Source organism: Perognathus longimembris, chromosome 23 (genome assembly GCF_023159225.1).
Source record: "Perognathus longimembris pacificus isolate PPM17 chromosome 23, ASM2315922v1, whole genome shotgun sequence".
NCBI classification, from domain to species: Eukaryota; Metazoa; Chordata; class Mammalia; order Rodentia; family Heteromyidae; genus Perognathus; species Perognathus longimembris.
The window spans coordinates 16,102,055-16,123,588 of NC_063183.1; the positions used below are offsets into that span (position 1 = coordinate 16,102,055).

Here is a 21,534-nt window from a genome sequence, read left to right on the forward strand (position 1 = left end):
GCTTTCAAGGGTACTGGAGCCACCAACCTTTTAATAAAAGGGTCAGTGATAGAGGTGATTTCTCATCTAGGGCCAGCTCGTCCTGGTTCTATGTAGGGGCCATCCAGGAGTCCCTGGTCTGCAGGAAATGACCTGGCACCACCCAGCGCTTACCAGTATCAGTAGAGTGGGAATGAGGAAGGAGATGAGGTCCCACAGCAGAGCAGAAAACCAGAATGCAGTTATGCAGACTCCGCTTACAAACTGGACCTGTTTGGACTTAACACGTCTCTCTCTGACTGTCAAGATGGAAAAAGAGCTAGACAGAAAAGCTATCCCAAAAAGCAAGTTGATAATAAGATAATATCCTTTAGCGCCCCTGTAAAAGACAGGACACGAGGAGAGAGACAATAGTTTAAATAAAAAATGCAATAGCAAGCTTCTTTCAGAATAAAACTTGTAATTAAAGTGAGTCCATTCAGATGGGTGAGCGGGACGCAGGAATGGGAGCAGGAATGCCATGCTTACTGGTACAGGAGGCTCTCGGAGACCTCCTCCTCTGTCTGAGGTTGAGGGTAGTTGAAGGAGGTAATGGAAGCACTGGCACCAGAAAGCAATTTGAAGAGCAGATTGTCTACTAGAGCCAGAGCCACTGCAGGGGAATGGTACGCCTGGTTGTTGAACAGCGCAGTCACTATGGTGTCATTGTCTATGACTTCAAACGAAGCTGCCACCACATATTGCTTATCGAAGTTTTCCGGCTCCTCTTTTGCCTTTCTTAACAGGAACTCCTCTATGGGGTCTGTGAGGGAAGCAGAACACTCACAGGCAGCGGGCGTTGTAGGTAGAAGGAAGTCACATGGGCCCCTACACAGTCTCCCCAACCTTCTTGTTTCTCTCACCTCTCATTATCAGCCCTACCCACCACCAAAGTTGGCCTCCTCTTGCCCTACACCACCTTGAATTCCAGGCTATCTCCAAGTCTTATGTCTTTTTTTTTTCCTGGTCCTGGGGTTTGAACCCTGGACCTACGCACTGTCCCTGGGCTCCTTTTGCTCAAGGCTAGCACTCTATCACTTGAGCCACAGTGCTACCTGTGGCTTTAAAAATGATTAATTGGAGACAAGAGACTTTCCTGTCTGGGCTGGCTTTGAACCACGAGATGAACATATGACCAGAGGAGCCATGAAAGGTGACACATTAAGAATGAAGGATTGACTAGGTGCTAGTGGCTCACTACTCTAACCCTCCTGTGACTCAGGAGGCTGAGATGTGAAGATCATGATTTGAAGCTAGCCCTAGGTAGACTCCATGAGACTCTTATCTCCAATTGACCACCAGAAAACTGGAAGTGTCACTGTGACTCAAAGTTGTGGAGTGTTAGCCTTGAATGAAAAAGCTCAGGGACAGCACCCAGGCCCTCAGTTCAAGTTCCATGACTGATAAAAAGAAAAAAAAAAAAAAGATCCAAGCTCCAGTACAGGGCCTTATGATGAAACTGTTTTGTTATATCATGTTCTGCATTTGATCTCTGTATTACAAAAGTAATTACTCTGAATTTTTTTCTTAATAGAAATTATAATCTTAAAAACTGAATACTCATACAAAACATGATGAGAAACAGATGTGCCCCATTCTACCCATACCATGTCCAGTGCCTGTTTTCAGAGGCATCCTTTCTCAAACACTTTAGCGCATGCCCTATAGATTTTTCCCTCCTCTTCCTGCACTAAAGTTAAAACAGAATTTTGATTAAATAAAGGGGCATGCGTGTGTGCACACACGTGCATCAATATTGAAGCTTAAGCTCAGGACCTGAGTGCTGTCCTTTAGCTTTTTTGCTCAAGGCTGGCACTCTATTACTTGAACCACAACTCTACATCTAGCTTTTTTGTTTTTGTTTGTTTTTTCTTAACTTCCAGCTTTTGTTGCTTAACTGAAGGTAAGAGTCTCACAGATTTCCTTCCTCATGCTGGCTTCAAATTATAATTCACAGATCTGTTGCCTGAGTAGGTAGGGCATGAGCCACCAACGTCCCACCAATGTATTTGTGTCTTATAATGCTTCCATTCCACTTAGTTCCTTTGTATTTATTGCCAATTTACTTACAAACTCTCGTGTGTGTGTGTGTGTGTGTGTGTGTGTGTGTGTATTTTTTTTCTTCTGAATACACTTGCCTTGGGGGAAATGCTTTAATTCCTAGAGAAACACACCTAGTCTCATTCCTAGGAATCCTCTCTTTCTTTTTTTTTTTTTTTTTTGGCCAGTCGTGGGCCTTGGACTCAGGGCCTGAGCACTGTCCCTGGCTTCTTCCCGCTCAAGGCTAGCACTCTGCCACTTAAGCCACAGCGCCGCTTCTGGCCGTTTTCTGTATATGTGGTGCTGGGGAATCGAACCTCGTGTATCCGAGGCAGGCACTCTTGCCACTAGGCTATATCCCCAGCCAAACAATCCTCTCTTTCTTGTCATTTTGGGTTTGAAAGATTTTTTAAAATTACAATTGCAGCTAATCAGTCTGACTTCAGAGAATAGCAGGTACACAGAAGGATACACTTTCCCTATTGAACATGAAATGAGCCTGCTTTGTGTCCATTCCATGTCTGAGCCTTACCTGAGACCTGCAGAGGAATCTGCCCCTCAGCCTTAAGCATATCTGCAAAGCGATTTGAAAGCTGAGGATCCAGGGTGAAGTTCTGAGAAACAAAGAATGGAACAATAGTCTGACCATATGATTTTAGAGTCAACTCCAAGGGAACGCTCTCCAGGCTCTTTGTTTTGAAGTTGAAGAACATGAGGGTTAATACAAGGATAACCAGAGGCACCAGGATCTGTACAGATAACATCAACATCCAGTTCCGCCAAGAATATGTGACTCTCTTCAGGAGCATGGCATAAAATTGTTGGCAGAAAAGACTGAACTACAATTAAAGGGGAAAAAAGAGAGAGGAGGCACTACATTAACATGGCCACAGAAGCTAGAGGCACTTTAGCTCCTGGCTCCTGTCCACTTGTATCTTTCACATTACATCTAACTAACTTTTTAATCATGTTCAAAATTTCAAGTTCAATGCCTTCAAGTTAAACTTCAAGTTAAAATGCCTTATGATATGATGTTTAATGGCAGAAAGAGAAAGCATAGATTAAAAAGAATCTGGAAGTAGAACCTAAGATACTACAGGAACCAAGCGTAAATGATAGATTTTTTCCCCCCACCTATGACAGTGTTAAAAACTTAAGAGAAATGTGGGGAAAATGCCACTGATAGTGGAGTTTTCATTTGGAACCACAGGTTTTGAAAAGGAATTGTCTAGATGAAAACAATTTAATTCCATGATACTCTAGTCATGTTATCTTACAGATGACTCATACAAATACATAAGACCTTTGCACAAACATGCCCCTGGTGGCAATGGCAGTCTATGTCAAGGTGTGCAGTTATGGGGTGGGACCCTCAGAGTTAGTGCTGAATGTGCTCACATGGCTTTTCTGGGGTGAGTGAGGAGTTTGGGAGGGCCTTCAGGCCCAGGCATCAATTGATACCAGGCAAGCACTCTACCACTAGACCACATTCCCAGCCCCAACTTCCTTTCTTATATGTGTTTAAAATATGCTGCTTACGCCAGTATTTAGTTTGATTGGCAGGCCAGTCTGTATTGAGAAGATCCTTGAGTGAAGTTCTTTAATTCTGTCAACAGGGACTCTGCTAATCAGAGGATATGGCTGGCGAGTGTGATGCTCCTTAGTTGTTCTATGTGAACTGCAATTTGCCAACATACAAACCCTAAATCAAAATGAAAATATAAGCAAATACAAAGTCTCAAAATTAGAACACATTTCTTTTTTTAGATTAAGCAATAAAAATAACATTTGAAAAATTCTGAGAAGTCAGGATAAGAATATGAGAGGAAAAGGAGCTCTAGCTAGTTTGTATCCTAGGTAACAAGATCCTCACAATTAACTAATCAATGGCTTTTTCAAAGAGCCAAATAAAAATTACCATGACATATTTGTTATTCTCCTTAAAAACCTATCACATGAAAATGAAAAGAAAGTAACTTATTACGCAATGTCTATTTTATAAGCAAAACTGAAAGTTAAAGAACATTGTAATGCTGAGACTATAGGCCAGGAGCTGTTAATCTTTGGCCAGTGAGTAAAGTCCTAAGGTCAATTTTTTTTGGTAGGTCATAAGGCACAGGGTCTAGGCACTATCCTTGAGCTTTTTTTGCTCACGGCTAGTGCTCTACCACTCTGAGACACAGTGCTCAGGCCCTGAGTCCAAGCCCTAGGACTGGCCCCCTCCCCCCAAAAAAGAAATATACAAAAACATATATATATATACATATATATGCATATAAGCTGTTGATGGTGGGATGCATGTCAATAAAATTAAAGGTCCTTGTACTTTCCAAAAGTAGACTAAGGATTTTAATTTAATGAGTCTTTGACAAATTGTGTGTGTGTGTGTGTGTGTGTGTGTGTGTGTGTGTGTGTATTACTAGGCTAAGAATTGAAATAATTCAATAATGAAGCATAACTTGAAACTAGTAAGTGTTGAAGAGTGAAAATAGGATGAGAAAAAAATGCAAACAAGGGAGAGAAAAATCCTTATGTATGTACAGGACTAGTAGAAAAATACAAAATGATAGGTATAAATCACCCCTGTGCCCCTTGCCATGCTTTTTCCTGATGTGGTCCTGTCCAGAATTTACATGCAGCAGTCTATCAAGGCCTACACTCGATAGAAACAAGCTTGCATTTCTGCTTCAGGAATTTTATATTAAACTGCCTTTTTGTTTTACTTTGTACCAGCACTAGGGTACAGGGCTTGAACTCAGGGCCTCATGACCTCTCTTAGCTTTCTTGCTCATGGCTGACACTCTGCCTGTTGAGCCATGCCTCCAGTCTAACATTTTGCAGGTTAACTGAAAATGTAGTCTCACAGACTTTTCTGCCTGAGTGGGCTTCAAAATGATTTCTTCCAAGTCTCAGCCTCCTGAGTAGCTAGAATTAAAGGCATGAGCCACAAGTACTTGGCTTGGGAAGTCTTTTAAAATGAAATATTAAGTCTTTCTATTGTTTATTTTCTATTTGAAAGCAAAAATATCTCAAATGATATAATACTTTAAAAATGTATTTTTGAGAATTAGGCTTGCTGAGCATTGCATTTAATATAAACTCCATTATCTAATATCCCCAATATCAGAAGTACCATCGGGGCTGGACAACCATTTGGTGAGGGTGTTTGTGAAAAGATCAATCACTGGGCCATGTTTAGATAGATGACCTTTAGCTTCCTTTCCAACCTGATAGGTCAGAGCCTACCTAATGAACACTTCCTCCATGGTGGTGACGGAGGCCGCAAAGCTGGAGATTCCCAGCTCTACCTTTTGCAGTTCCAGGTCAGCAAATAGAGATTCATACCTAGAAAGGAAAGGACAGTTTTATTTCTGAAAATCTACAGGTGAATCCTTTGCCACCTATACTTCTCTACAGAGGAAAAGGCATGGGCTGCGTGGCCAAGAAGATTTCTGTTCAAATCTTAACTTTAGTTTTAGAACTAGGGCACATGAACTTGAATGAGGATAACAGAATTTCCTCTGGAAGGTTCCTGTAAGTATAAACCTAAAACATCTAGCACATTATATAGATGCAAAATCATTATTAATCAATTTTCCCTTTAAAATAAAGACAGTGTTTTGAAATGCTTTCTAAATGCCAGGGGGTGTTCTTAGCCATTTTACATGTATTAACTATGTGGGCTATTTCCAAAGTTCTTTTTGTTTTAGTCACACATATTTATTATTTTACAGTTCTAGAGATCAAAAGTCAAAAATTTACTCATCTGTTTTTGTCAATGCTTATCTAGATATTTTCAAGCTCTGTTATGAGGCATATACACATACAGAGTGTACCTCTTTATGGCATAAGGACTGTCAACATTATGCACTGTCTTCTTGTGGCCTAAAAATTGCAAGTGTCCTCCCCACATTGGGCATGCCAGTTCTCACTCTTCATCATGAGTGGTGCTTATTTTAACTGCTCTGAGCAAGGTAATAGGGCAGAAGTGATATTTTGGTATTCATGTGCTCAGGCCTTAAGTTTTCTCCCCTTTTGAACACAGACTCTTGGCATACTCCTTGGATCTTTCCTACCTTGCTATAAGAAGTGCATGTCACCTTGAGAGGTGCCAAGGGAGTTCTGAGTGCAACTAGCAGCAGCCCGTGAGCTCCTAGGTGACAGCTAGTCAGTACTATCAACCCGTGTGAGAATGAGCCATCCTGGACATTCTAGTTCATTCTAGGCCCTGGACATTACAAAAACGAGGTCCTCAGACATTATAAAAACTGTCTGGCTGAGCTCAGTCAGCCTACACAACTATGAGAGGCAATAAAATGTTTGTCATTTTAAGCCAGTAAATTTTGAGGTAATTTGTTATTTAGTAATATACAATTGAAACAAAATTTGGTCCCAGAAGCACTGTAACTGAAAAAAAACAAAACTAGAACATGTAATATGGCTTTGGGATCAGATAGTGGAATGAAGGCAAGAGAATTCTAGACAGACTCTGGAAGAACAGTGAGAAAATTGCTTAATTTTTCATGTCATTAGAAATAGTTGTGGCCATAGATTCAGTTGCTGTAACAAAAGACTGAAAGAGTATTTAACAAACTTATGGGTAAATTCCTATAGATATAACCAGTTATAACGTTGAAAGTGTTAACTGGTTTATTATAGTTGCACATGACAAAATGAAAAGTTAATAAATGAAAACAGTCAAATGTTTAACAGAAATTAAAGAAAATATAGAGGCATCCTGACAGTCTTTCCAGCAAAAGGTTCTTGACAAAATGAAAGCTGAAGTAACGACAAAGAAATATTGCTTCAGAATAAAGAATAGTTTCACTAGGCAACTACAAGGTCTCTTGCTGAAAGCCAATTGATAAATCTCAGCGGTATCCATGAATCAGTCTCAATCATCTGGGCAAAGGATTCTAAAATTCAGAAAGGCACTGTATTACATTGTCATGGCTTTTAGTGCAAGGTATAGAAGGACCTTTTTTTTTGTGGTAGTACTGGAGTTGGGAATCAGACACTGCACTCATCATGTAGGTGCTCTTCCACTTGAGCCATGCTCCCAGCTGAGAGGGAGTTCATTTGAAGATTGTGAATGTAACTTTAGTCTAGCAAAGTTCATTTCATAATCTGGTTTTAGGAAATCTACAAGTCCAAACGACACTAACTTGGACATAAAGGGACAGAGTTCAAAATAAAAAATAGTCTCTGGCCTATCTCCTACAGACAGGAAAGATACAAATAAAGCTACTTTGCTGCAAGTAATCAACCAGTTTTTGTGGAAAAGGATATGTGTGTATATGTGTACACACACGTATGTATGTATGTATGTATGTACGTATGTATGTATGTATGTGAGTCAATAGCCAGTGAATGGAGTTAAGGACAAATCAAAACCACTCTTAAGGGACTTGGAATATAGTCTAGTGGTAGAGTATTTGCCTTGTATACATGAAGCCCTGGGTTCGATTCCTCAGCACCACATATACAGAAAAAGCCAGAAGTGGCACTGTGCCTCAAGTGGTAGAGTACTAGCCTTGAGCAAAAAGAAGCCAGGGACAGTGCTCAGGCCCTGAGTTCAAGTCCCAGGACTGGCAAAAAAAAGAAGCATGACAGTATCCTAATCAATATACATTTCCTGATTCTAAAAAAGCAGAAATTGGTGACACCTAGAATTCAGAATTGCTAAAGGCTAACAACTGTCATGTGCCTTTTTTTTTTTTTATTGGCCAGTCCTGGGCCTTGGACTCAGGGCCTGAGCACTGTCCCTGGCTTCTTTTTGCTCAAGGCTAGCACTCTGCCACTTGAACCACAGTGCCACTCCTGGCTGTTTTCTGTATATGTGGTGCTGGGGAATTGAACCCAGGGCCTCATGTATACGAGGCAAGCTCTCTTGCCACTAGGCCATATCCCCAGCCCTCTCATGTGCCTTTTATTTGTTCAATTTCTGAATAAAAATATTGTGGTTATCCTACCCATGTCATCATTTCATTCTCAATGAACAGGATGTATGTGGATCAGATAATTCTCTCTTTAGTTGCATATCTTCAAATAAAAAAGAACCACCCCAGAAAGTTGAATCCAAGTACCATACCTGAGAAGCCTTACTGGACCTTAGACATGATCCAGACAATGAGATCCTAAGTCTGCACTAATTCTCTTGCAGGATAAGATTTGGGGTCACATGTCTTTTGCATGAGGGCACATGTGAAGGACATTGATTTCTGCGGCCAGAATGAACTGTGCTAACCGCTCAATCCATACCTGTGTGTGATCTCTTTAGGAAGTATAAATATTAATTCTTCTGCAACATCAGACTCCAAAATTGCATTTGGTATGTGATGATAGATAAGACGACAGAGCTTCTCTGTGTTACAGAAAGGTGTTTTCAGTAAAGTCATATAGTATCCTGCACCTGAAATACCATGTAAAAGACCATAAAACCATTTTACTCTATACTTTTCTTCTTGGACCACATTTAGTTTTCTGTAGCTTAGAATGGAACAGTGCTTGGGGAAAGACACTGAACAATCCTATGAGATCAAGTTTAAACCATAATGAACTGACCTTGGGAGCACTGAAATTCTATTTAGGAGTCTTCCTCTGCTCTGGAATTGGAAGGTGACAGTGGCAAATTTAGCAAAGTTGGGCAACATGGAGGTTATATTAAGGACAACACTCCCATTAAATGATAACTAACTTGAAGAAGTAAAAACTTAGTAAGCAGATGCCTTGCATATTAAGACCAAAGATACCATATAAAAATTATACCACATGGGCTGGGGATATGGCCTAGTGGCAAGAGTGCTTGCCTCGTATACATGAGGCCCTGGGTTCAATTCCCCAGCACCACATATACAGAAAATGGCCAGAAGGGGCGCTGTGGCTCAAGTGGCAGAGTGTTAGCCTTGAGCAAAAAGAAGCCAGAGACAGTGCTCAGGCCCTGAGCCCAGGTCCCAGGACTGGCCAAAAAAAAAAAAAAAAAAAAAATTACACCACAGGATTAGAGATATAGTTCATTCGCATAGTGCTTGACTACCCTTTGAGGCCCTGGGTTCATCCTCAGAAACTCAAAAAGGAAAAACAAAGCAAAATAAAAACCCCATAGTTTTGAGGAAATATACTGTATAGCAGTTGAAACATTTTTTTCCCAGAAATTAGTAATACTTTTTACATCATATAGGAAATAGAGTCATTCAACAAATATTTTTGAAGCCATATGATATGATGGGCACTGTTCTGAGTAATCCTATGGGGATTTCACTAAAGAAGTAGGAGACAAACCAGGCACTGGTGGCTCACACTTATAATCTTAGTTACTCAAGAGGCTGAGATTTAAGGGTTTCAGTTCAAAGCCAGCCCAGGCAGGAAATGCCATGAGACTCTTAGCTCCAATGAACCACCAGAAAACCAGAAATGGCACTATGGCTCAAAGTGGTAGAGTGCTAGCCTTGAGTTAAAGAGCTCAGGGACAGCAGCCAGACACTGAGTTCAAGCCCCATGACTGACCCTTCCTAAAAAAGAAAGAAAGAAAAGAAAAAAGTAGGAGACAGAAAATAAATAAATAAGAAAATAAATAAGCAAAAATAAATAAGGGACAGTTAATATTGAGAATGGCTGTCACTGAGAATGTGACCTCTATGTAAGGGCAGCTAGGTAGTGAGGAGTAGAAGACAGCCATTCATGGCTAGGGGAGCAAGGTTAGCAAGAGGCGTGGGTGGAGGTGTTACTTCATTTTCTCCTTATTCCTACAAATTCCTCCTCTGTGGTGAGAAGATAGGAAGTCTAGAGAAGGTCCCTTCCCATCCATGTCAGGGCCCTTCAAAAAGGCTGGCAGTGGGCAGTGCCCCTCAGCACTGCCAACAGTGGCGCTGACCCTGTCACAGGATGGAGGAAGATCTGCCCACCTGCTGCCTACCACTCACCATATTTCTGCTTGAGGAACAGAGACGACCCACAGCACTGCAGCTCCCCTTTGGCCATGATGGCAATGCGGTCCCCCAGCAGGTCAGCCTCGTCCATGAAGTGCGTGGTCAGTAGGATGGTGCGGTCACTCTTCTGCTGCTGAAGAAGGTCCCAGATGGCCCTCCTAGAGATGGCGTCCATGCCCGAGGTGGGCTCGTCCAGAATCAACAACTGGATGGCAGAGGCAAAGCCTTGTGTCAATGGCAGAGCCACTTCCCAGGCCTAGGCTGGCTGTTCTGGAGGCTTGCTAAGCTACCTGGAGTTCTAGTGCCCAAATACGTGTCCATTGTGTGTGGGGAACCTGGCCTGGTGGCATCAGGATGTGGGGTGCTGCTGCCCAGTACCTTGGAACCTGCTATGAGGGCGATGCCAATGGAGAGTTTGCGCCTCATCCCTCCACTCAGGAACTTGCACCGTGAACTCCACTTGTCCTTCATACTGAGGGTGTCTAGCATCTGCTTGACTTCTTCAGCACACTTCTGGGGTGACAGGCCTTTCAGCTGCAATGGCAGGGGATGGGGTGGGAAGATGAGGCTACTCTTCCGGGAGTTCCAAGCAGCCAACTAACATTTTGCTTGTTTATACACAGGAAAACTATATAAGAAACTTTTTCAAAGAAAGGGATAGATATTTTCATGTTGAACTATGAAAGTAAGTGTATGCCAGTAAAATTAAATATAGCAGCATGATAAAACAGTAATACGCTGCAAAGTGGCATTTATTCTAGGAATGCCAGAGTGGTTCAACATATGAAAAATCAATGTGTTTTTAAAGAATTTGCCTGGATCTTGTACTTAGTTTCTGGGAAGGCCTTTCTATCCCTGGAATGTTGCAATGCTAGGACTGTCTGCCCAGACTGGTTTCAAGCCATGATCTTCAGATCTCAGCCTCTTGAGTAGCTAGGATTATAGGTGTGAGCCACTGGCATCCAGCCACAATTACTTTCTTAAGATCTCTGTGCAAAGGCCTGATATCTGTCATCTACAGAGAACTCAAAAAACTAAGCCCCCCCCCCCAAGCCCAATAAACCTATTAGGAAATGGGCAAAAGAGCTAAAGAGAGACTTCACAAGAGAAGATATAAAAATGGCAAAGAAACACATGAGGAAATGCTCAACATCCCTGCTAGTAAAGGAAATGCAAATAAAAACAACCCTGAGATACCACCTCACCCCAGTTAGAATGGCCTATACTCTGAACTCAGGCAACAACAAATGCTGGAGGGGCTGTGGGGAAAGAGGAACCCTTCTCCATTGTTGGTGGGAGTGCAAATTAGTACAACCACTTTGGAGAACAGTATGGAGGTTTCTCAAAAAGCTCAATATAGACCTACCCTATGACCCAGCCATACCACTCCTAGGCATCTATCCTAAACAGCAAAACCCAAGATATCAAAAAGACATTTGTACTTCCATGTTTATCGTGGCACAATTCACAATAGCCAAAATATGGAAACAACCCAGATGCCCCTCCACAGACGAATGGATCCAAAAAATATGGTACTTATACACAATGGAATACTACATAGCGATTAGGAATGGTGAAATATTGTTGTTCGCAGGGAAATGGTCAGAACTCAAACAAATAATGTTGAGCGAGACAAGCCTAGAACACAGAAAACAAAGGGGCATGATCTCCCTGATATATGACTGTTAACAAAGGGAGACGGAGAGACAGTAGAGACCAAGTCTGTGAATACTGTATATGTTCTTGATACATTGTATATTGTATATATGTCTACCTGACCTAGACAAGGGATAGAAAAACAGGACGTAAGATATCACAAGAAATGTACACACTGCCCTACTATGTAACTGTACACTTTTTGCACAACACCTTGTAAAAAAATTATGTTCAATTAATAAACAAATAAAAAAAGATCTCTGTGCAACAATTTGTCACAGCTAAAATATGGAACCAACCTAGATGTCCCTCAGTAGACGAATGGATCAGGCAAATGTGGTACATATACACAATTATGCCTCTATCAGAAAGAATAAGAAAATGGAAGAACCTGGAAAAAAATTATACTAAGTGAAGTGAGCCAACCCAAAGAAACATGGACTCTATGGTTTCCCTCATAGGGAATAATTAGCACAGGTTTAGGCTAGTCACAGCAGAGGATCACAAGAGCCCAATAGCTATGCCCTTATGAGCACATAAGATGATGCTAAGTAAAATGAACTCCATGTTATGGAAACGAGTGTTTCATCACTGTTGTAATTACTCTCAACATGCCACGTGAAACAGTAGCTTCATTTGTTGATGATCCTCTTGTATCCCCTTCATGTGGTTGTACCTGTGCAATCACTGTATCTCATCTGAGTACCCTGGATACTGTATATACTGGTATTAGAACTAGGGAAGTGGAAGGGAATATCAAAATCAAGAGACAAAGGATAAAACGATAAACGACTCCAAAAGCAATACTTGGAAAAACCATTTGGTGTAGGGGCTGGGAATATGGCCTAGTGGCAAGAGTGCTTGCCTGGTATACGTGAGGCCCTGGGTTTGATTCCTCAGCCCCACATATACAGAAAATGGCCAGAAGTGGCGCTGTGGCTCAAGTGGTAGAGTGCTAGCCTTGAGCAAAAAAAGAAGCCAGGGACAGTGCTCAGGCCCTGAGTTCACAGCCTAGGACTGGCAAAAAAAAAACAAAAAAAAACATTTGGTGTAAACCAACTGAACAACTCATGGGGGGAGAGGGGAAGGGGGAGAAGGAGGGGGGATGAGGGAAGAGGTAACAAATAGTACAAGAAATGTACCCATGGCCTAATGTATGAAACTATAAAAAAATAAATAATTTAAAAAAAGAACTCTGTGCTACCTTCATTATTAGCATCAAATTGCACTGCAGTATAGTAACAGACCAATATCACATAATAATCTCAGAAGACACAGAAAAGCATTTGTCAAAATCCAACACCCGGGCTGGGGATATAGCCTAGTGGCAAGAGTGCCTGCCTCGGATACACGAGGCCCTAGGTTCGATTCCCCAGCACCACATATACAGAAAACGGCCAGAAGTGGCGCTGTGGCTCAAGTGGCAGAGTGCTAGCCTTGAGCGGGAAGAAGCCAGGGACAGTGCTCAGGCCCAGAGTCCAAGGCCCAGGACTGGCCAAAAAAAAAAAAAAAAAAAAAAAAATATCCAACACCCTTCTGTGATTTAAAAAAAAAGTATTGTTTTTTAAGTGGAAAGGAACATCCTCAACATGTAGAGAGCACAGATAAGCTGGGCATTGGTGACTCATGCCTATAATCCTAGCTACTCAGGAGGTTGAGATCTGAGGATCGCAGTTCAAAGCCAGCCAGGACAAGAAAGTCCATGTCTTTATCTTCAGTTAACCAAACAGTCAGAAGTGGGGCTGTGTCTCAAGTGGTAGAATCTTAGCCTTGAGCAAAAAAACAAAAACAAAAACAAAAACCTCAGGTTTAATGCTCAGACCCTGAGTTCAAGCCCTAGGACCAGCAAAAAAATTTTTTTTAAAGAGAGAGAAAAAGAGCAAGTAGGAAAAGCCACAGGCAGCAGCATCATACTTAACAGTATATCTAAAAATTTTCTCCATAAGAAGAAAATAGTATGTCTGCTCTTGCCATTTTATTCAACATTACACTGGATGCTGTAGCCAAGGGAAATAGGGAATAGAAATCAACCAGGTTGAAAGAAACAAGGTTGAAATACAACTATCTCCCATTGAGATCATTTGATCTTATATATAGAAAACTTGGGGACTGGGAATGAGGTTTAGTGGTAGAGTGCTCACCTAGCATTCATAAAGCCCTAGGTTCAATTCCTCAGTACCACATAAACAGAAAAAGCTGGAAGTGGTGCTGTGGCTAAAGCAGTACAGCACTATCCTTGAGCACAGAGAAGCTCCAGGGACATAGCCCAGGACCTGAGTTCAAGCCCCATGATGGGCAAAAAAGAAGAAAGAAAACTTGACAAAGATGAACTATAACCTAAACAAACTACTTTTCCCAGACTCTGGTTTTGGTAATCTTATTTGAATCTGTAGTTACATGTGGTTTGACAGTGGGTGGCGATCTAAGTCCAGGTTTCTGCTATGAACTTAGTGGCATAAAATAGGAGCTTGTTAGGCAGACTGGTAGAGACAGAGATCTGGGCCAGTTTGGGCTAATATATCCCTTTAGAAGGGTAGTTATCTACCACTCTATTAGCAATTTCTACTAAACACTGACTCATCAACTTAGATTTGTTGAGTAAATTGTTGATGTCAGTGCCATTGAGTTTGGAACCACAATTCTTTTAGGCTTCTGTGGAAAATGCATTTGATACAAGTGTGCCACCACATCCAGCATGTTTTGTTTTGGGTTTTTTTGGTGGGGTGGTAATAGGGTTTGAAGTCTCACACTTGCCAGGAAGATGCTCTCCCATTGATCTACACATCCACCCCTTTGGTGTACGGGTTATTTTTGAGTTCCTAAATCCCTTGGAATTTTCTGTATGATAGAAATATCTTTTATTCTAATGAAGTGATTTGTGGAAGGCTCCTGGACAATGTCAACATGGAGATCGTCATCAGAAAGACTAAACCAAGACAAGAAGCTTACAACATTTAGCTCACTCCTCATCCTCTGGGGAGGAGGAAGGGGCAGGGGACTGAACCAATGATCCATCATGCCTAAATAATATAGTCTGCACAAAACCTCTAAACTATGGGTTTTGGGGAGTCTGGGTTCGAAACACGGTATTATACTAGGAGAGAGTATGGCCACTCAGTATCTTGATATATCCACTTTTTCATCTCAGTGTTCATTTGCTTTCTTTACAACAAACTACTCAGTGCAAGTATGTATGTTTCCCTGAGTTTATGAGCAAGTGCAGAAAATTACTGAACCTGAAGAGGGGGCTATAAGAACCCTCAATTGATAGTTGGTCAGAAGTACTAGTGACAACTTGGAACTTATAATTAGCATCTGAAGTAGGAGAATCTTGTGGGATTGAACGTTTGACTTGGGCAGGCAGTGCGGGTAGTGTCAGAACTGAATTGTAGGATAACCAGTTGGTGCTGGGAGAATTGGTTGGTATGAGAAACTGCCCTCTCTCCTAATCTCAATATTCTCATACCAAATGTGTTATAAGTGTTGACAGTACAGAAAATGAGCATTTCTTTAAAAGATCCTCCCAAAGTGAGTCATAGAGCTGCAGCTATCCCAAAGAAGGACACAGAGGAAACAGATCTCTGTTACCTACCAATTTACCTGAGCATAGAAAGAAAGCTGTTCTGCTACTGTAAAGTTTTCAAATAAGATATCATTCTGGGGACACCAGCCCATGTTCTTCCGAATTTGAACCATGTCTGTTGAAATTTCATATCCATTGATATAAGCCTGTCCACTTGAAGGGATAATAAGACCTAGAACCAAGTAGAAAAGATATCCTAAAAATCATCTTCAGTCAGAAGATTCAACAATATAAAGACCTAATGACTCTAATCCCTCTCTGCTTTGTTTACTCATTCTCCCATAAGCCCTTATTCTACTTCTTTACCACTGTCAGCCAATCAGTAGCATTCAGGGAATATATGTTCTATGTGTGCACTAGGATGTGTGGGGATGATTAGAGATAGGAGATAGCCTTTCTGCTTTTGAGCAATTTCAATCTGGTTAAGTAACTAAAACATATGCACCTCTAAAACATATTATCACTTTAGTAAAGTGGTGAAGGAGAAAAGCATTTGGGGAATAAAAGTCTTGAATTGAGATCCTCAAAGGCAAAGTTTGTAATCTTATCTTTGATTCCCAATAAATATTTGTTCAGTGAATGAATAAGTGAATACATTTACTGCTACATATATGTCTTTAAACTCTGAAGCTGGTGCTGGGAATGTGGTTTAGTGGTAGAGTGCTCGCTTAGCATGCAGGAAGCCCTGGTTCAATTCCTTAGTACCACATACACAGAAAAAGCCAGAAGTGGGCGCTGTGGTTCAAGTGGTAGAGTGCTAGCCTTGAGCAAAAAGAAGCCAGGGATAGTGCTCATGCCCTCAGTCCAAGCCCTAGGACTGGCAAAAAACAAAAACAAAAACAAAAACAAAACCCTGAAGCCTGCCTCCCGGTATAGTATCTTTGTCTTTATTCTCATTAGGATGAAAAGGGCGTTGTCTTTATTGCAAAAAAAGTTGGAAAAAGAGAAAAGGGAATAATAAAGAAAACAAGTTGAATGTCAGTGGCTCACGCCTATAATACTAGCTACTCAGGAGGCTGAGGTCTGAGGGTCACAGTTTGAGGCCAGTCTGGGCAGGAAAGTCTGAGTCTTATCTCCAGTTAAATCACAGAAAAAACTGTAAGTGGTGCTGTTGCTCTAGTGGTAAGAGTGCTAGCTTTGAGCAAAAGGCGTTCAGGGACAATGCCCAGGCCCAGAGTTCAAGACTTAGGACCAGCCCCCCCCCCAAAAAAAAGTTAACATATATAAATTTGAGTTTTTAATTGTCCTTTTTTCCATATAACAATATATTGACATTATTTCTCTACATTCAATAAATATATAAGTAGATTTTGGTAGATCAAAAGACAGAAAAAGAAGACAAAAAATTTCAAGATTTTTTTATGCATACTACCAAATTACCCACTGGTTGGGTTTTTAGATTTGCTACTTTGTGTATAATAAAATATCTATGATCATTTTGGGGGGAAAAGATTAAAAGGTGGTGTTATTATACACTAACTTTAACAAATCTTCATGTAAAGTTATAACAGAAGAACTAATAGAAACCCCAAATAGCCACATCATTTTACTTGGCAAAGAAATGGAGTCTAAAGCACACTTTCTGCACACTACCATGGTATGAAGTTCTTTTTTTTGGTTTGTTTGTTTGTTTTTTTTGGCCAGTCCTGGGGCTTGGACTCAGGGCCTGAGCACTGTCCCTGGCTTCTTTTTGCTCAAGGCTAGCACTCTGCCACTTGAGCCACAGCGCCGCTTCTGGCCATTTTCTGTATATGTGGTGCTGGGAAACTGAACCCAGGGCCTCATGTATATGAGGCAGGCACTCTTGCCACTAGGCCATATCCCCAGCTGGTATGGAAGTTCTTTGCTTTCTAACATTCAGGACAAGTAGCCATATTTTCCTTCCCAGCATAGCATCTCAGAGCTCCTGAATCCCATATGTGCCTCTTATTGGCGTCACTTTTATGGGGGCAAAGTTACCATTGTTTTCTATGCCAAATCAAGCTGGTAGAAATCTGTGGTGGAGCTTCTCTGATATAACATTTATAGTCTTATTTTGGCAGTACTTGTAATTATATTAATTAGTAATTTCAATAATTTATTCAATGACATTTACTGAGTATCCATACTGTGAAACACTCTCTGCGCACTGTGGATCCAGAAGTAAGCAGAATCAATTCCTTAGCAAGGGGGATAGGATTGGGAAGACACAGAAATAACACACATACATACAAATGAATGAGCAGGGCTGGGAATATGGCCTAGTGGTAGAGTGCTTGCCTCGTATACATGAAGCCCTGGGTTCGATTCCACAGCACCACATATTCAGAAAAACCCAGAAGTGGCGCTGTGGTTCAAGTTGTAGAGTGCTAGCCTTGAGCAAAGAGAAGCCAGGGACAGTGCTCAGGCCCTGAGTTCAAGCCCTAGGACTGGCAAAACAATAACAACAGCAACAACAAAAACTAAATGAGCAACAAAACAAGAGGGAAGGAAATAGGGGAGTCTACAGGGTAAAAAATGTTTATGGCCTCACTGTAATGAACTAGTATCTGACTTGCTTCTTTGACAGTTAGCCTGGGGATTGTGGTTGGACCTCCTTTCCAACAGTGAGTACCTTACAAACATGTTAGAGGAACGACTCTTCCTAACTGGCCATGCTATCAGGAATAGCAATGTCTGTTCCTGAAAGAGGACCACCGTTCTATCTTTCTAGAAATACCAGTATGTCTTTCCAGAAAACTGCGGGATTCAGACATCAACAGGACACACAGAGAGCCCCTTTGTTGAATTTCTGCTGGCTGAGAATTGTTTGTCAAAGTTCTGCAATCAGAAGGCTGGCCAAAAGTAACCAAATGTCACTATATCCTGCTCTTCAATGTTTTCTTGTTTTGTTTTTGTGGTACTGGAATTTGACCTCAGGGCCTTATGTTCACTTAGTTCGCTTGCTTGGTTGGCACTCTTACCACTTGAGCTATGCCTCAAGTCCAGCTTTTTGCTGATTAGTTTGAAGATGAGAGTCTAGAAAACTTCAAACTAACATCATTCAGATCTAAGCCTGTGACTATAGGTGTAAGTCACTGGCACCAGCTCTTTAAATGTTTTTAATAGAAGGTTGAAGACATTTACATGGGCAGTTGTGAGGAAAATCACAGCAGTCTGACTGCTTCCCCACAGTGTAGTGTTCTGACTGGCTTTTACAGCTCCTTAAAAGTTGAAAATGCATCTCACTGATGGGTTCAGAACTTTATTTTTGTGAAGCCTTTAGTACATATATCTTCTTATAGTATTATTTTAGTTGATTAGATGCAAAATAATTAGGCATAAAATTATTTTAGACATAAAATTATTCTGAAACTAGAGTCATTTTCAAGTAATTCACAAACATTATTCTAAAGTTCTTGGGGCAACCAAAAGTTATAGATGTTTATGGACATATGTTTTTGTTGAGAGATTAGCAATGCCTGGCAGTCATAAGAAAGTTTTATCTGAAAAGAAATTTCAAATCACTTTCAATATCTTCTCATAGTAAATGAAACTGAGTTCTGCAGATTGACTGAGAGAGGCAAAGGTTTCCTTTTCCTGGCATAGGGAACACTGAGTAATAAGATGCTAAATAGGTGGTAAAATAAACAAATAGTGCTAATTAAAATATCAATAAGATCTAACAGAGGAAATGAAACCCAAATCTAGCTCTGCTCAGTGCCTTCTTCAGGGCTTCCTCAGGAGGGTTGATCCCATATAGGTACCTGTGAGCATGGAGCAGGTAGTAGATTTTCCAGCTCCGTTGTGTCCCAGAAGCACAGTGATCTGCCCCCTGTACATATTCATGTTCAGATCTCTGACTGCTATGTATTTATTCCTTCCCCTGTGAAACACCTGTGGAAGGTCAAGGCATGACTGGCAGTATAACACCCACACCCGGGAAGCAGAGTACTGAGCTCACACCTTGGTGCCAGAGTCCTTCACCAACACAGTGCTCTGTGTGGGGCAAGGCTTTGCAGTCACCTATGTAAGAACAATTGCCTCGGCTTTTGCACCGGCAAGCCAATAGCACAATGTGGTTTTCAATTTGATGTGGTGGATAAAAGTCACATAACACATTATGTAGAAACTGAACTAGGTTACTTGAGAGGATGGATGGGAAAAGGGAGAAAGGGGGACAACCATGGAAGGGGTGGCACTGACCAAGAAACTTTATACTCATAACCTGACTTATGGAATTGTAACCTCTTTGTTCAACCACATAATAATAGTAAAATAATAATAATAAGGTCATGTACCAAATGAATGAATTCCAGTGAAAGTCCAGAGGTATTTGGTACTAGAGATGAGAGGACACTGCGTCCAAGAGACACATGAAACTTTCCATGCAGTCATTCAACTACATGGCCAGAAATAGGGCATTTCAAACTATGTTCCTAACTCTGAGGGTAGCATTACAGAAGTGACTGAAATTCTCAGTGACAAAGAATATCTTGTGATAAGACTATATTTACAAGAATAAAAGATAAGCTTACATTGGTTGTTTCTTAAGTTCTTGGAAGGTTTGTGAGTTGATACCTTGTATAGATGATGGATTTCAATCCCTCTTATCAGATCAGTTGGCTCTTCCTGCATGAACTGACTTCCCGGAGTTTTCTTAGAATCTTCCAGGTGCAGCAGCGGCCTTGTCACTGGAATATGGTTCCCAAGCCAGTAGGAAGGCTGCAGAGGAAATCAACCTAAGCATCAATAATTCATGTGGATTCTTCTGGAAGATAATTATTTTGGTAAATTGGCACACCTATCCCCCCCAAAGGCAGTTTACATGTTGCATCAAGTATTTAATGGTGCCTAGAGAAGTGAATCTACTTGGCTACAGACTCAATACCAGTCAACTGGATTTCAGTCTGACCCATGGTCCTTAAGAAGTAACTAGGAAAGCTGCCTCATTTCCAGGTTTCTGATATACTCCGAAAACCACTGTCCCAGCAGTCAGCAGCCCTGGAGTTGTTGGCTGGTGCCTAGAGAAATACTGGAGATAATGGTCTATCATTTCTCCACAATCTAAGCAGGGATACAAAGCAGACTCTGTAGAGGGTCCAACCAAGTGCCTGTGATTCCATGGGGATCAGTAGCCCTGGGTAGGCAACCAAAGGCATGGTAAAGGGCTAAATTGAACATTAGAAGCTCAATTTTGTAAGCTGTCATCCTAGAAGACAACTGATTCTGAGAACTCTGGGGGTTATCAAGAAAAGCTGTATCCCCATCATTGTCCTGTAGGGAATAGAGGTCTCAGAGTACTTCACATTGTCTCCTCCTTCTAGTGTGAGTGAATGGGAAAGAATGGGAGAGGACTCTAGCACTACAAGAGGGACTCTGTATGAGACTGACACCCCACTCAGGCCCATTGCATCATCTGTACAGCAAGTATCAGCAAAATTAGGACTGTTAATCATGCTCCATTAGCTCCATTAGCTGACAACCATATTCTATTAGCTGACAGGTTTGTTAATGAACCCAGGGTAAACTTCCTGGGGTTTAAGATTTTAATCAGGATATCACCGAGAGACATAGTAATATGAAACACTTAACATCCATCTATGAAACAGCAGCATTAGAACTCACCAAGGCAAAGAAGTACCAAGGCTTGGATGTTTGAAAGTTCCCTGGGAAAATGTTCTCCATGTACCAGGTTATCAGACAGTATAAGAATGAGTCCAAGAGGAGCATCAGCAGCACCTGAGTGAAGCTGAACTCTCCTGTGATACTGCCCATGTTCTTCCACTGCAAGCCTGTGCCTGTCACAGAGGAAGGACAGGGGCTACATCAAAGGCACAGAAGTCACCAGTCTTCCGGTCAAACAGCAAGGGGTTAGGCCAGGAACAAAACTAAACTATTTGCATCTGCAACATTGCAAAACCAACCTAAGGCACAGGAAGGAGGAGAGATAAAAAGAAGGTTGCTCGCATGAGATAAAGCAGGTTTATTAGTGTTGTTGAGTGGCAGTACTTTGACCAACACCAAAAAGTAAGAAACAAGACACAGCCTTAAATACACATCTCCACACTTGTACATATGCTACTGGAATACCTTCCCACTCCTCCCAACCTGCTTTGGCTAACTCTTACATTAAAGGTCAGCTTCATATAAGTAACTCCTTCTCAAGAAACGTTTACCCACATTCCTTAAATACACATCTCCACACTTGTACATATGCTACTGGAATACCTTCCCACTCCTCCCAACCTGCTTTGGCTAACTCTTACATTAAAGGTCAGCTTCATATAAGTAACTCCTTCTCAAGAAACGTTTACCCACATTCCTGTCTGGGCAACATGCCTAGCCCCC

The 21,534-nt window shown here is 41.3% G+C and overlaps 1 protein-coding gene across 1 annotated transcript in view; it reads right to left on the bottom strand.

Annotated features, from left to right (window-relative positions):
* The window catches only part of LOC125340533 (ATP-binding cassette sub-family A member 17-like), a 51,382-nt gene that overhangs the window by 11,907 nt on the left and 17,941 nt on the right, over positions 1-21,534 (bottom strand). The window contains exons 10-21 of the mRNA XM_048332194.1: positions 20,812-20,984; positions 19,765-19,908; positions 18,951-19,080; positions 15,243-15,397; positions 10,365-10,520; positions 9,981-10,191; positions 8,320-8,470; positions 5,305-5,403; positions 3,598-3,760; positions 2,591-2,897; positions 508-781; positions 154-358 (exon numbers count right to left, since the gene is read on the bottom strand). Coding sequence (XP_048188151.1) covers positions 154-358; positions 508-781; positions 2,591-2,897; positions 3,598-3,760; positions 5,305-5,403; positions 8,320-8,470; positions 9,981-10,191; positions 10,365-10,520; positions 15,243-15,397; positions 18,951-19,080; positions 19,765-19,908; positions 20,812-20,984 — 2,168 coding nt within the window. The remainder of the gene's footprint in view (positions 1-153; positions 359-507; positions 782-2,590; positions 2,898-3,597; positions 3,761-5,304; positions 5,404-8,319; positions 8,471-9,980; positions 10,192-10,364; positions 10,521-15,242; positions 15,398-18,950; positions 19,081-19,764; positions 19,909-20,811; positions 20,985-21,534) is intronic.